At 36.6% G+C, this 16,471-nt stretch overlaps 1 protein-coding gene across 2 annotated transcripts in view; it reads left to right on the forward strand.

Moving 5' to 3' along the window:
- Window positions 1-16,471, forward strand: part of SOS1 (SOS Ras/Rac guanine nucleotide exchange factor 1) — a 194,467-nt gene that overhangs the window by 141,749 nt on the left and 36,247 nt on the right. For both annotated transcript variants that reach the window (XM_027865109.1, XM_027865110.1), the window contains exons 13-15: window positions 247-350; window positions 1,204-1,426; window positions 3,840-3,959. In XM_027865109.1, the coding sequence (XP_027720910.1) occupies window positions 247-350; window positions 1,204-1,426; window positions 3,840-3,959 (447 nt within the window). The remainder of the gene's footprint in view (window positions 1-246; window positions 351-1,203; window positions 1,427-3,839; window positions 3,960-16,471) is intronic.

Genomic DNA, 16,471 nt, shown 5'->3' on the forward strand with positions numbered 1-16,471 from the left:
AATTCATACCCAAATCTTCCTAATTCCAAATCCAGCACATTATCTACTATACCACACCGCCTCTCAATTATTGATGTATCAGAATTATAACATGTCTTTGAGTAGCCTCTAATCAAAGACAGTATAGAAAATTGACCCACAGACTTGAGTTATGTTTTCATTTAGTGCTTACTGACCAATATATAAGGACAAGTTTAGGGTCTTATATAATTCACTCATCTTTTTTTTTTCTTTTTAATGCAACAGAGTACTAAACGTATGTCGGCATTGGGTAGAACACCACTTCTATGATTTCGAAAGAGATGCAGATCTTTTACAACGACTGGAAGAATTTATTGGAACAGTAAGGGGTATGTTTATTATGTGTTTTGTCTTTTTAATATATATGGTAAGTACATTAGTTTTATAGTCAGTCATACTGGATGTTAACCACCGGCTAATATAATCATAGATGTGCCAACACAAAACACTACAACTGTTTTAAAAATGAATAAATTCATCAAAGAGTTTATTAGTCTAGAAGCATCCAAAAATAAATTCAGTTTTTTTATCCTATTGAACAGCTATTTATTTAAATTTACTATAACTCAATTGGTTGTTTTAACGCTAAATAGACATGTCCTTAAGACAAGCAAAATCAGAGATGTTATTCAGTTAATAGATAATAATGTTCTCCATGGAGGACTAAGAAGTCCTATAGCTATAATCACCACTGGACATATCAACACTTCCTGGTTTCCTCATTACATAAAAAAATTATATGATAATTTATCAACTGATAACATGTCAAATGATAGCATATGAATATAATATTCATCTTTGATATAAAGTCATGTTCCATAAATCTGAGTTTTCTCATGTCATATTTGGCTGTGGATCAATTTGAAAATTGTGCTTTAATATTATTTAATGCTCTACTTTTCTGGTTGTCATTTGCAGCATATACTTTGCAGTGTAAGAACAGTCTAAAATAGACATCGGTAATAATTGTGCCATTCACTTGTTTGCGATGGGTTGATGTGCTATTGGAAAAACCAAGAAGTTAACTTAATACTTTAACCCTGAAAAGAGGCTAATTTACTTATAAAGACTTTTCACCTTGTTAGTGATTCTGGGTTTCAGTCTATAATATGTTATAATGGTACATTCCAGAAATTTAATAGAGTTCAAATGTAACTTAATTTTTAATCTAATGCATTTTAGGCAAAGCAATGAAGAAATGGGTTGAATCTATCACTAAAATCATCCAGCGGAAAAAAATGGCAAGGGACAATGGACCAGGACATAATATTACATTTGAAAGTTCACCTCCTGCAGTTGAGTGGCATATAAGCAGACCTGGACACACAGAGACTTTTGACCTGCTCACCTTGCACCCAATAGAAATTGCTCGACAGCTCACTTTACTTGAATCAGATCTCTACCGGTATGCAATTTGACAAACAGAAGAGCCATGATTTTTATGCAAAATAATTCCATGTTTGTTAAGATATTTTCAAGTACTAAATCATCCTATGTCACAGTGTTCTTTCTGTTATGGCAGAAATTGTTGTATGTAAGAAATTAAAATTAATCATAATTTTCCTTTGTTACAAGATTACCCGAAGATGAAATTACAAATGACTTTTTAAAAAGCCATCTGAAATTTTAAGCTTTACGACTTATCAGGAATCTAGAGAGATCTTTATCAAAATGTTTGCATTTCTGAGGTCACCCTATATTTTGGGGTAAATCAGTCTTTGTTTTTTTTTAGCTCTTCCCTCACTCACTCACCAAGGTATGCCAGCAATTAAGCCAACCCTATCCTAGTTCAACAATTTTTGCTGGCCGACTATTACATGAAAATCTTTTTAATAGCAGCAACAGGAGTTTCTTCTATTAGTTGTCACTTTGACTATAAACTGAACAATGGACTGTCCTAGTTAAGGTTGGGGAGACTGATCATCAGAAAGTTGGCCCCCAGGCAATTTGGCAGAGCAGCCCATAGGAGTGGTTCTTATAAACTTCAGAAGAAATGTTTTTCCAAATAAAATCATGGGTCATTTAAAATGTTACATGTTCGGAAGCTTATAGCTTATTCGTCAGCTTGGGGAAAACACTGCTGTCCCTTAGGCATAGTTGCTAAAAATCAGATTGAAACAAAGATCAACCTATATAATATGTTAAATATAAGCCACAACCTGAATTTGCATGTAGTAAATTTCAAGTTTTGCTATCTCTATCAGGTCATCTTACCATGTAGGAAATAGTAATTGGTCTTTTAACTAAAAAGTGATCTTAGTCATTAATGGTTTCCTTTGTAAAAAGTCATAAAACTAGAATTCCAGATTCATGGTGATTTTAATGTAAAGTGACTCACCTGTTGTAGAACCATTCTAATGACAAAATTCTAAACATTGTACAATTACTGAGGCATTTTATTGGGTTAGCCTGCATCAGGTGGAAGGTAAGTCTTGATGCTTCTTCTCATAATAACTTTATAATTATGTAAAAATAATATTCACTCTATTAAGAGACTGACCTTAAATAATGATTCTGCTTCATACTCTTCTGTTCCCTTCCTCAATATCCCTAAGCTCAGAACAGGAAGGGAAAAAACTTCCAAGTTATTATTTACTGGCCAACAAAACTAGGAAACATCCTACACCCATACAATGGCAGCATTTATTCCAGTGGACTTACTACTAAAATAACCTTTGCCACTCTACCCCTATCTTCTTCCTCTTAACTTTCCCCTAGTCAATGAAGGTCTTGACTACATCTCTCTTCTAAAACCATGCCCAGTTATGCTTTTCCAGACTTCCATTCTGTTATGATGTATCTGGTGTTCCTTTTCCTAGTGAAACTAAAAATCTAAGTTTGTATTTAAAATTTCAGTGTCATTTATTTGAATAACTGCATGAAAAAACTAGGAACATGTGGACATTTATCAATCAAAAACTGACACCGGGGGCAGCTAGGTGGCACAGTGGATGGAGCACCAGCCCTGAAGTCAGGAAGACCTGAGTTCAAATCTGACCTCAGACCAAGCACTTGACATGTACTAGCTGTGTGACCTTGGGCAAGTCACTTAACCCTGATTGCCTCACCAAAAAAAACAAAAACAAAAATAAAAATAAAAAAAACCTGACACTGTATTTTAAAATAAAAGATATAAAATCTGCATCATCTATTTCGTATGCCTTTTTTGTAATTAAGTTGACAGCTTATAAATTGCAACTTTATATCTGATCATCTCAAAATGTTGCTCACCCTGTCTGCCTGCTAATTTCTCTATAAAATGGAAATCTTCAAATTGGTCTGTTATCTTAAAGGATTAAGTAACATTTTATAGTGCATTGAAGAGGTTTTGTTTTCTAATTAAAGCCCCACTTCAAAGTTGAAATTCTGTGACAAGCATGTATGAAAATATCACAAAATATGCGGAAATAAATTTGTTATCTTTATTCTGTATGATGGAAAACCTATCCACATGTTATTATAAAAAGGCAAATATATCACAAAATTCCATTCTTATTTGTTCCAGATATTAGGGACTCTCCTTTGAGGTGATTTCCAATTTATTCTGTCTATAGCTTGTTGGTAATAGTTGTTTGCATATTGTCTCCCCCATTAGACTGTGAATTCTTGGAGAGTAGGAACTGTCTTTTGCCTTTCTTTGTTTTCCCCAGGGCCTTGGTAGTGCTCGGTATGTAGCAGGCAGTTAATAAATGCTTATTGACTGACTGACTAGTAAAGACACCTTTCTAGGCAGTTACCAGGTGCTTAATAAATGCTTCTTGACTACATTTTTTTAAAAGGATATTTATATATTTAGAACACATCTTTTATGTTTTCAGAGCTGTACAGCCATCAGAATTAGTTGGAAGTGTGTGGACAAAAGAAGACAAAGAAATTAATTCTCCTAACCTTCTGAAAATGATCCGCCACACAACCAATCTTACTTTGTGGTTTGAAAAGTAAGTTATTTGAAGCTTCCTTTATTTTCATAGTCCATCAAACTAATTTTATCTTTAGAGTCGGGAAGTTTTCGTGTTCTGGAGTAGCCAAAGTTTATCAAAGGAATCATGATAGGACCACTTGTCCAGTGTTCTTTAAAGAACAGTGAAAGGATAAGTAGTGAATAAGCCTCTATAATTCATGTAGTAATTTTTCAGAGGCAGAGACTATTTTTTAGTAAGGGATGAATTGGAAGCCAAGGTATGGATAAGAAATTAAGGGAGCTTTCTGAAGGGAAAAATATTGGGTTTTCCCTTACTTGTGCATTAATTCTTTTTAATCCCTAGCCTAATATAAATGTAGAATTTTAGTTTACTGACTCTTTAAATGCTTACTCCTGGTTTGTTGTCTATAAAGCAAAAAATAATGAGTTTCAGTGTGCCCAATAGAGAAAAATTTGATAATAAAGGCTTACTGGCCATTTTCAGTTCTTTGCTATCAAAATGGTTTAACTTACTGAGTGAGAAGAGACTGGTTCAGTTGTAATTTTAAGTTTGAGGGGCCATCATCAAATAGAAGTAGGTACTGGATATAAATATGTGATAGTTGTTAATCACCCATGGTTGCCAGACCAATGAATGGTAGCTTAGATGTATATGGCACTTCACAGTTTGTAAAACATTTTCATCATAACAACCCTGTGAGAGTAAGTAGTATAAGTATTATCATTATTTTACAGATCATGAAATAGATATCCAGGCAATTTGTGCTTTGACCATAGTCATAGTTAGAAAGTGTTAGAACAAAGATCAAACTCAGGTCTTTTAACTCCAGGTCCAGTACTCTTTCCATTTTACTATATTTCTATTCAGAGCTTTATGTAATTGGAAAGTCTCCTAATTTAATACTTAAGTTTATTGTATCTTTGGTTTGATAATCTAAAGCAGATATATTTGGATAACTTCAAGTTCAAAGGGATTTTTACCTTAATAGTTTCTGGTATGCTTTATCATTCTTTAGTGTGGCAGATAACATTTCAAATTTATTTCAATACTTTCAATATACATTAACACAATTTCTAAATAACAAAAAGTTGGAAATAAACTCTGTGCCCAACAATTAGAGAAAGTATCAACAATTCTATATGACTGTCATTGTACCCTAAGAAACAACAATCTTGAAAATCTTGGGGATACTTGATATGAAGTGATGTAGAAAGAAGAGACAAAAGACCAATAGATGTCCACTGCATCTGCATATGGAGATCAATCTAAATGAAAATAGAACTTGAGTGAAGTAAATGCAGGGAATGGTGTTGGTACTGACTCGGTGAAGTTCAAGCACAGGCCTTTTCTTTCTTTTTAAAAGCTGTTCTGTCACTCCATAGAGTTCTACTTAAATGGCTCATTGTGCCAGGGAAGTGTCCTCAGTCACATCTATAGAGAGATGTGTAGATGACCCTCAGAGCTACACACATCTCTTCTGCTAAGAATCACAGAATTTTTAGACAGTTTGTAAACATTAACTTAGTTGCTGTTGCTCTAAGACACTTCTGTCCACTGATCAACATGTGGATACTACAGGATAAGGGAATTATATCAGTCTTGACATTTGCCCATTCAAAACTCGGAGGAGGAGAGTAGGGAATTGGGGTAGGAGCAAGACCTCTGGAAAAGCATGCTATCTGGTGGCTTCCTGTTTTAACTAACCATTCTTGCTAATAAGATGCACCTAATGAAGCAGTGATCTCAGTGTCCTAGTTATGGCTCTGGCCTCCAGCGTGGATCTCCTCTGTGGGTACTTTATCTAGTCTAGATGCTTTTCCCATATTCATGTTCTTTTTGTTTTTTTGCAAAATATCAGCAACATGATGTTACAGTCTAAATGTGATATACCTTGGTTGGAATGGAAGGGAAGAAATTTGCTATTGATATCTTGATATCTTATTCCATTTTTCATCTGTTCATTGTTCTTTTATCAGTTATTAAGTGTACTTGTCATGATCTGGATTAGTTGGCTTGCTCACTAAATTTCTTTACATATTTTTCCCCTTCCACAGCTGCTTGATTTTTTTTTTGTTTTTGTTTTAGGCAATTGGGGTTAAGTGACTTGCCCAGGGTCACACAGCTAGTAAGTGTCAAGTGTTTGGTCTGAGGTCGGATTTGAACTCAGGTCCTCCTGACTTCAGGGCCGGTGCTCTATCTACTGCGCCACCTAGCTGCCCCTGCTTGATTTTTTTTATGTGACACTATTACTCATAGTCATCCCCAGTAGGAAGTAAGCTTATTGAAGTCAGGGACTGTTTATTTTTGTCTTTGTAGCCTCAACACCTAGCACAATGCCTTTCACATAGTAGGCACTTAACGAATACTGGTTGGATTGTTGAATCTTCTGCTGTAATATTTTACTAATAAGTTCACATTCTAAATTGATGTTGCCAGTTTTTCTGTCTCCCTCCAGTAATAAAGTAGATCAACTGTTTGCTGAATGGAGTGGCTTTTTTTAACCTTTTTACTATGGCAATTAACATTGCTTAAACTTCCTTAGGAAACAGTGACTTTCTATTTCAATGTCTGTTCTTTTATCTATTTCCTTTTTTTTTTTAAGCAACCACCTATTCAAATAGGTCAGATAGAAGTTGCATCTTTTGCATACCTTATCTTCCCATTTTTTTTCTTCTAACTTGGTGTTGATTTTTATCTTTGCTTTAACAAGCTGATAGTCTAATGTTAGATCATATATCATTTGGAAATGACTCCCTCTTTAGTAAGCAGTCATTTCCTGTTCATTTTAATGTAATCTATTTAATTTTCTTTTTTGATATATGAACTTTGCCATGTCTAGCAGCTTCCCCCTTGATAACTAATATGGAAATATATTTCGCATGACTGTGAATGTATAATCTATATCAAATCACTTGCCTTCTCAATGAGGAGAAAAGGTATGGAGGGAGGGAGAGAATCTGGAACTCATAATTTTTAAAAACTATTGTTAAAAATTGTTTTTACATGTAATTGGAAAAAAATAATAATGTTTTAAAAGAAGATAGATGTGATACTCTGACTTCAGAGATCCTTTCCAGCTCTAAACCTATGAGCTTTTTAAATGTGAGGCTTCCATATCTCCTATAAACCTCTGACTTCTCTTGTTTCTCATTCACTGCCATTTCCTTTTGTCTTATGGTTTCTTTTCTAGCAAGTATATAAGCTCCTTGAGAGCTATTTTAATTTTATCATTGCATTGTTTCATTTTTCTCCCAATGTCTAGGATGGTACCTTTCATATGTTGTTCACATGTCAGTCATTTCAGTTGTGTCCAACTCTTTGTGACCCTATATGGGATTTTCTTGGCAGAGATAATGGAGTGGTTTACCATGTCCTTCTCCAGCTCATTTTACAGATGAGGAAACTGAGGAAAACAGGGTTAAGTGACTGACTTGCCCAGGGTCACACAGCTAGTAAGTGTCTGAGGTTGGATTTGAACTCAAGATGAGTCTTCCTGACTTCAGGCCCGGTGCTCTATCCACTGTACCATCTAGCTACCTGCTTTTTGTATAGCAGACATAATAAATATTTATTGAATTAATGAACAAATGTCAAGATATAATTGATAGAATTAATTTCCTCTCAAGGTTGTTGTCAGGGTCAAGTGAGATAACATAGGTAAAGCTCTTGTCAAACTTCAAAGAACTGTGTAGATGCTAGCTAATTTTTTTTTATGCTACAGATAGTCATATATTGACACTATCACTATATAAGAAGATCATGTTTAGAGAAATATCAACTAAATTAATATTTACAGGGTACCTTAAAAATCTGATTCTTAGTCCTCTTATTCACCACTTGGCCTTTATCACTGCAAAAGTGAGAAGTCCTGTGGCAAGATGATATATAAACACACATGTTTTTTGTATGTACATGGACATGTTTGCTTTGTGTGTTTCCATTGCCAAACAAGTCACTCCCAAGTAGTCAGGGAACTACTAGACTGGTCCTTAGAAAGATGTCTACTGCTGGGACCATATTCTACAGCTTCCCAGCATGGTATAACTTTACAGAGCTTGCATCCTACAGGCATAGCTTTTCAGAAAACAGGGTGACCTCCTTGCCACAATGAGGCATTAGAGTACAATTAATAGGATTTCTCTCTCCCCTCAATTATAGCCTTGTGTTCTGGGGTCTGATGTCCATCCCACAACTACATGTGTTTTTAAAAGTTGATCTGAGAGTATCTTTTCAGGTGCTTGCCCATAGTGCTGTAGTTCTTGTTTCTATTCTACTGGAGCAAATGAAATTTTGATGGTATGTAGAGATCAATCCTCAAAATCTGTGAAAGAGGGAAAGTCTAAATGCTTGGAAAAAAATCATACTGCCCCCAAAAAGTAATGACCACAGAATCACCAGGGTAAAGAGACCTTGAAGGGGCAGTTAGGTGGCACAGTGGATAGACCTCCAGCCTTGGGAGTCAGAAGGACCTGAGTTGAAATATGGCCTCAGACACTTGACACTTACTAGCTGTGTGACCCTGGGCAAGTCACTTAACTCCGGTTGCCTCACCAAAAAGCAAATTGAGAGAGAGAGAGAGAGAGAGAGAGAGAGACAGCTTGAACAGCCATGTCATCCATATACAGAAGGTATTAGTACTGCGATGTAACGTAATTGACAAGTAGTCATCTCACTTCTGCTTGAGGATCTCCAGTGAGGGGAAACCCATAGCCTCCTAAGTCAGCCTGTTCTACTTCGGTGCATTTCTTATTGCTAGTAGGTTTTTACTTGACATTAATGCAGAATTTTCCACTTTTTAACTTTTACCCTTTGCCATGTACACAAACTTTTTGTAGAGTAACTGTACATGTGTTGAGGGCATCTTGATGAAGATATCAGAAATTAACAGCCAGGTTTTCACGACTCACATTCTACAACAGAACACATCTTTACAGTCACATCGTTGATTGAAAGGTTTAGGGAATTTAATATCCCACTGTGCTTACTGTTGACTTAAAAAAAAGGCTTTTGTATCAGGAAAGCAAATACTGCCTTTATATTAAAAGCTGTCCTCCAACAACATCTCTCCTATGCATATGTTAGAAGCATGCAAGTTTTCTTGAAAGATATAATAATAGAAGTAACTGACCATTTAAAGTGAGACATAAAACAGGGTGAAGAGTGCTCACTAAAGGTGTTTTGTTTTTGTCCTGGAAGATACCTAGCAGCACCAAGTACAAATTGAAGAGGGAGTCCCTATACATGGTGACAGCTCCAGATTCTCTTGTTTGCTGAGAGTATTATACTATTTTATTATTACTATTTATTAATTTCTGGAATATTACAGAACTTCCTAATTGAAATTATAAGATCATGCCAGAGTTTGACCTAGCAACAGAAGAAAACCAAAGAGATAAAGAGTGGCTATTGTCCAAACTATAATATTCAATTGGCTGAACAGTTTGAAAAGTCAATCTACTGGTACAATGCAGATAGAAATGGAGCTGAGCCCAGGATTTGAATATTGGGAAGACAGTGGGCTGGATTACATTTGGGAAATTATACAAACCCTTTAATGACCCCAAGGTTCTCCCTGCCATCTTTTTGATATCAATATTCTTCTGGTCATTCTGTACAGTTACAACTCATGAAATGCCAGAGTTCCAGAAGAAGTACGAAGGGGAGAGGAGGGATAGTTTAGTGCTTGTGAAAAATTATATTGGAGAAGCTACACACATGTCATCCTGGTGCAGTGCAACTAGCCCTAGGTTTAGTGTCAGTTGCCTGAGTTCAAGGCTTAGTTTCACCACTAGCTGTGCGGTCTGTGTTGTCCCTTAATGTCTCCAGGCTTTGGTGTTCTCACTTTTAAAATGAGCCTTTTTGACTAGGCGGCATCTCATTTCCCTTCCAGCCTTACCTGTATGATCCTATGATCTTCAGAAAAACTAAGTGGTCAGGAAAGGATGAGGGCTGGTCACCTGGCATGTTGGCATCAGTTCTCTTTTGTGAGCTCCATTGGAATCCACAGTCTAGAGGGAGTACATTTGGCAAACCCCTGTGGACAAGAGGGGCACAGAATTAAAATGCAGAGATAGGTCATGTTTTACATCTTGCAGATCCCTAGAGCTGTAAGACCGCACCTATTTGAAATAGCCATTAGCCTAACCTCACTGTTTCCCTATTCATGGGAAGGACTCTCATTATCCTTTCAGTCACTCAGGTTTGAAATCTTGAAGGCATCCTCGGCTCCTTCCTCTCCCTTACCTTAACGCATCCAAGTATCTTGATCTCTCTGTAGATAGATGGATATAGATATAGATATCATTTGCCAAGTCTTGTTGGTGTTCTCTCTAAAATATTTTACTTTGTTCCACTCACCTGGCCACCACTTTACTTTAGCACCTCATTATCTCTCCTGGACTACTGCAGTGGCCTCCTAGCTGGTTTCTCTGCCTCTAGTGTCTTTCCTGTCCAATTCACCCTCGACACAGTTGCCAAAATATTCCTAAAGTACAGGTCTGACCGTGTCACTCCTCTGCTCAGGAAGCTTCAGTAGTTCCTTGTTGCCTCTAGAAATAAAAACTCCTCTACTTTGTAATTAACCCCTTTCGTAATCAAGTTCCAATCTTTTTTTTTTTTAAGGCTGATTTCACTTTACTCCTTCTCATGTACTCCATGCTTGAGACAAATTAACCTAACTGATATTCCAAATACATAACATTCTGTCTCCCACTTTGTGCCTTCACGCAGACTAGCACCCATGCCTGGAATATTCTCCAGACTCCGCTTCAGTGCCACCTCTTATGTGCACCCTTCCTGTTATCCCTGTTGTTAGTGCTCTCCTCCTGCCCCATGAAACTTTTATCCATATTCTGTATACAGTCTTCATTTATCTCTCTGTGTTGTTTCTGTGCGATAGAACATAACTTTCTTGGGGGCAGAGACCATTTCTTTTTGTCTTTGACTCCACAGTGCGTAATGTAATGTGTGATACACAATAGGTGTTTAATAAGAACGTGGTAAAGTGAGTGGAAGTAAGATTGTACATATTACTTCTTTTAATTATTTTATGTTGTTTGGCTTAGCTATTTTCATGGAATATACTTTGGTGCTTTGTTTAGGTTTGTCTACTGTGTTAAAATATATTAATGAAGGAATTGCCCAACAGGACACCCTCAATGTGCAAAGGGATTTCCCTAATTTCTCTAGATATTATAAAGATACAAATGGGAGCAGTGGAGCTGTTCACCTCTTTTCCCTTCAGCCTCACCACATGATGACATCTGTTACTCCTATTCTTCAGTTTTTTATTTGTTGTGTTGCTCACACCCACCACACAACCCTCCATTGTTCTCTGCATAAACTTGTTTTCAGGAGACTATTGTGTTCTACTCTTAGAGCCATATAACAAGATCAGTAGAATATTAGAAAAAGAGGACATACACACATGGAAATAAATAGATAGATAGATAGATAGGTAGATAGATAGATAGGTAGATAGATAGATAGATAGACAGATAGATAGATAGATAGATAGATAGATAGATAGATAGATAGATGTGTGTATACAGATATATAAATGAGCAAACTATAATTGGCTATCCAACTGCATGCCATAGCCCAGGCATTAAGACATTCTTCATGCTCTTGGTTTACTATCTGTGGATGGTTAAGCTAAATGCCTTTTTTTTTTAAGTTTTTTTGCTTTTTGGTGAGGCAATCAGGGTTAAGTGACTTGCCAAGGGTCACACAGCTAGTAAGTGTCAAGTGTCTGAGATCAGATTTGAACTCAGGTTCTCTTGACTCCAAGGCCAGAGCTCTATCCACTGAGCCACCTTGCTGCCCCTGCTAAATGCCTTTAAGTAGAGAAAGCTCCACAGTTTTCTGAGGTTTGATGCTAACCAGCACAATGTCAGCCACAAATAGGAATATCTGGATGGTCTCACCATGCCTAATGAATCTTTCTCCAACTTGGACTCTGCACTGGATCTCAGCCTTCACAAATACTGAAAATGGTGAAACAGTAAATGTGCTTGCATTTGAAATTTTCTTTGAGCATAGAATACCCTGTGAGTGATTTTGGTGTACCTATGTAAATATATAGCTTCCAGATATTCTTTAGCTTTATATAAAATGATTTTATTTTCATTAGCTTTTTACAATTACAGACCTTAAATTTAGTAGTTGCTTATATGCTATTAATACTTTGAAATGTAGCCAACAAATTCTTCGTATCAAACCAAAAATCATCATCATAAAATGCTTGGTAATTAGATGAAGAGTAGGAAGCAGAGGTAATGTTTTATTTCCAAAATAATTGTCTCCGAAACACACCCATACAGCACATAGCCTGCACATCACATCACGCAAGCTGATAGGTCACAATATATCTTCTCTCTCATTTCTGGAAGTTTATCAGATACAAATGAGAGGATAACAGACTATTCAGATATCAAAGTCAAAAGCAGCCTGCCTGCATGAATGGAAAAGACTATGACTTCTATCAATTTTATATATCTCACTTGGAAACTGGGATTATTACTTCCTTTGTATTTACATTATCCTCCACAAAAGTCCTACATTGATAACTCTTATCCTGAGATGGAGGTGAACCTGTATTCTTGAAAGCTTTGTAAGTAGAACACAAGCTCTGGTAGGTTCTATCAAACTAGAAGTGCTTTGAGTGATTTCAGGAACAGATTCGGTCTGTTGTCCAAGTAATAACCATGTTTAGACAGAGAGTCTCATTCCCATGTAGCCTACTACTTAGGCTTTTATAGTGATACTAGCATAGAATGAGGCAAAAGGTACTAAAAATCATACTTGTTAGATTGTCTATGAACATTAACTTTTGATATTTGAATGTCAAGATTCTTGCCCAATGAATGAATCATCATGTTACTTAAAGAGTTGTACTATATCAGTGGCAACATTCTTGTCATAATAAGTAAAAAGATATAAGAAAATTGGCCAAATAGGATATACCACAGATTCTTCTTGGAGAGGTAAAGGAAATTATAGAGTTGGTTTTGTTATGTACGCAAAAGTAGCAGAAAAGATCATTTTGTACCATAATAAGTAATCTCACCTTCTAGTCCTCATGATAAGCATTAACAAAAAAGAGTAAGAAGAATATAATTTTCCCTTATATATCCAAATGTACTGTAAATTATTAAATAGAGAAATTCTATGAAGAACTCAACAAAATTCTCCAAACCCAGTCAATATATACATTTATACTTCAATACAAAGATGGACACAGAGTATGGTAAAATGTATGTTGAAAAACATGGCACAAGGTTAAAAAAAAAAAAGAGAGAGGCCAGATACCTGTAGGTTAATCAGAAGTTTTGAACATGTATCATGAGTATTTGATTCCTGGAAGAGTTGGAAAATACTGGGCATGCTGAGTACTGAATAGCATCACAACAAATGAAATTGACTTTATCCTAACAGTTGGAAATTATGATGTTATTGTATCTGTTGCTTATGTGCAATCAAAACACAGAACAAAGTTAGAAACAAACACCAAATTAGACAAGAGCATACAGAAGAAAAGAAGGTGGTGTGAGCAATTACAAAACTTCAACCTGACCCGTGCAGATGAACTATTGGTGCCAAAATCCCAGAAGTGAACAAAGGAAAAGATTTTCACTATGCTACAGAAAATTAAACAAAATATATGGCATTAACCACAGCAAAAAAGACCCAAAGAGTTGATACATTCTTTATATTGAGCCAAAATCATCTTCATAAAATGCTTAGTAGTTAGGTGAAGAGTAGGAAACAGAAATAAAGTTTTGCTTCTGAAAGAATTTCTTCCAACCAACAAATGCTTGGTGTCCTTACCAAGTGTAAAGGCAATAGAAGCCACAGGAAACACTAGTTTAATATATAAACTAGATGATGAAACATTAGAGAAAGAAACGGTGCATAAAATTCTTAATAGAATCTCATAAAATAGCAAAGAGCAGTGGAGATTGAAATAAGACTGGATGAAGTTTGGAATGAGATCCAACTGAACTAGTTCATCTAGGAACATTTACAAATAAAATTATAGACACTAATGAAGAGCTTTTCAGCTAAAGAGATAAAGCTACCAGCATTTCTACAGAAATCCATTAACACATCACTCCCCAGTATGAGTAGATGAAGGTGGTACTTTAAAAAACGGAAGAATGGCTAGGCCAGATGAAGTACAAAGAGAAGAAAGTCATGGCAAAGGCAATACTTCTTAAAGCATTAAGGTTTTCATTTTCAAGGAATTTAGAAGAAGACGAGATACCAAAGAGCCAGCTAAATGGTGCAATGGGTAAAGTGCTGGACCTGGATTCAGGAAAATCCCTCTTCCTAAGTTCAGATCCCGCCTCACACACTTACTAGCTGTGTTACCCTGGGCAAGTCATTTCACCTGGTATATCAAGAACTACCAACAAATATGTCTACTTTGTCATTTCTATAAAAATCTTTTATGCAAATAGCCTCTAAAATATTAAGAGTATACTTGGTGACCGGCAGTCAGTAAGCATTTATTAAGGGCCTACTCTGTTCCAGACACTTTGCTAAGCACTAGGAATACAAAGAAAGGTGAAAGACAGTTTTTTATCTTAAGGACCTCACAATCTAATTCGGGAGACAATGTACAAGCAAGATATATACAAAATAAATAGAGATAATCAATAGAGACAAGGCACAGAATTAAAAGAGATTGGGAAAGGCTTCCTGTACAAGCTGGGATTTTAACTTGGACTTGAAAGAAGCCATGAGGCAAAGAGAGGAAAGAGAACATTTCATGCATTGGGGACAGTCAGCAAAAATGCCCAGAGTTAGGAGATGGCATGTCTTGTTCAAGGAACAGCAAGAAGGCCAGTGTCATTGGGTTGAACAGTACATTGGGGAGGCAAGGAATGTAAAATATAAGAAGACTGGAAAGAGGGGAAGAAGGCATGTTATGAAGAACTTTGAATACCAGGCACAGATTTTATAGTTGATCCTGGAGATAATAAGGAGCTGCTGCAGTTTATTGATTGAGGGGGCAAGGGGAGAAGTGATGTGATCAGACCTGCATTTAAGAAAGACCACTTTGACAGCTAAGAAAAAGATGAACTGGAATGGGGAGAGACCTGTGACAGGGAGACCAACAAGCAGGCTATTGAAATAGTCCAAACATGAGGTGGTACTAACCTGTACCAGAGTAGTGACAGTATCATAGGAAAAAAGGAGGCACATGTAAGTGATGCTATGAAGGTAAAAATCAATGGGCCTTAGCAACAGATTAGATGGGGAATACAGCAAGGGCAAGAGTGAGGAGTCAAGAATGATACCCAAGTTGTAAGCCTAGGAAACTGGGAGAATGGTGTTACCCTGGACAGTGATAGGAGAGCTTGGAAAGTGGAAGATTCTGGAAGGAAAGATAATGAATTCGGTTTTGGCCAAATTGAGTTTTTAAAATGTCTATTGGATATCCAGTTTAAGATGTCAGAAAGGCTATTAGAGATGGGACACTGGAGTTCAGCAGCAAGGTTAGGGCTAGATAAGTAGATTTGAGAGTCATCAACATCAAGATGATAATTTAATCCACCTAAGCTGATGAGATCACCAAGTATGATAGCATAGAGAAAAGGGCCCAGAACTGAGTTTTGGGAGACATTCATAGTTTACATCCAACAAAGGAGACTGAAAAGGAACAGCTAGAAACTGAGAAGAAATAGTAGAAGGAAAACCAGGAGAGAGTAGTGTCCTTAAAACTTACAGAGAAGTGAGTATCAAGAAGAGGTGATCAGTAGTGTCAAGGATGAGGTTTGAGAAAAGGCCATCAGATTTTGCAGTTTCTATTGAATGATGAATTTGGAAACCAGACTGTAAAGAGTAAGAGGAGAGGAATTGGAAGCTTGTGTTATAGTTGTCCTTTGTGGCTAAACACCACAAAAGGCAGAAGAGAAGTGGGATAATATTTAACAGGGATAGATGGATCAAGTGAGTGGTTTTTTTAAGTATAGGGGAGACATTCGCATGTTCGTAGGCAGTAGAAAAGCAACCAGTAGACAAAGGGAAATTGATATAAGAGAGTAAGGATGATAGAGGGGGCAATCTGCTGGAGGAAATGGGATTGAATGGGATGACTTGAACAAATAGAGGGGTTAGCCTTCGCAAGAAGGTTCACCTTTTCTTGTGAGACAGGGGTCAAGGAGGAGTTGTGGCAGAAAGCATCTAAGTGACAGGAGATAAGAGGATAAATGCAATAGTTAGTTAATTAGGGAAATGTAAAAGAATTCCCTTGCAGAAGTGAGGGCCCATGCAAGGGGTGTATTCTGGATAATATAACTATTATTATTATTATTAATTATCTGCCTGATTTCATGATTTTCTCCACTTTCAGCAGCATGTGCATAGGAACAAAGGCAGTGGATAGTGAGTGATCCAAAGCTGAGCCTTAGCAAAGAAAGATCAGCAATATGATAAGGGGTTAAGGAGCTCAAGAGAAGAGGACAGCGTAGAGTTGAACTGGTTCACCAAAGGATCAAGATAGGGAGAGGAGGAGAGTATAG

Source organism: Vombatus ursinus, unplaced genomic scaffold (assembly GCF_900497805.2).
Source record: "Vombatus ursinus unplaced genomic scaffold, bare-nosed wombat genome assembly UNPS02014778.1, whole genome shotgun sequence".
In the NCBI taxonomy this organism is placed as follows: Eukaryota; Metazoa; Chordata; class Mammalia; order Diprotodontia; family Vombatidae; genus Vombatus; species Vombatus ursinus.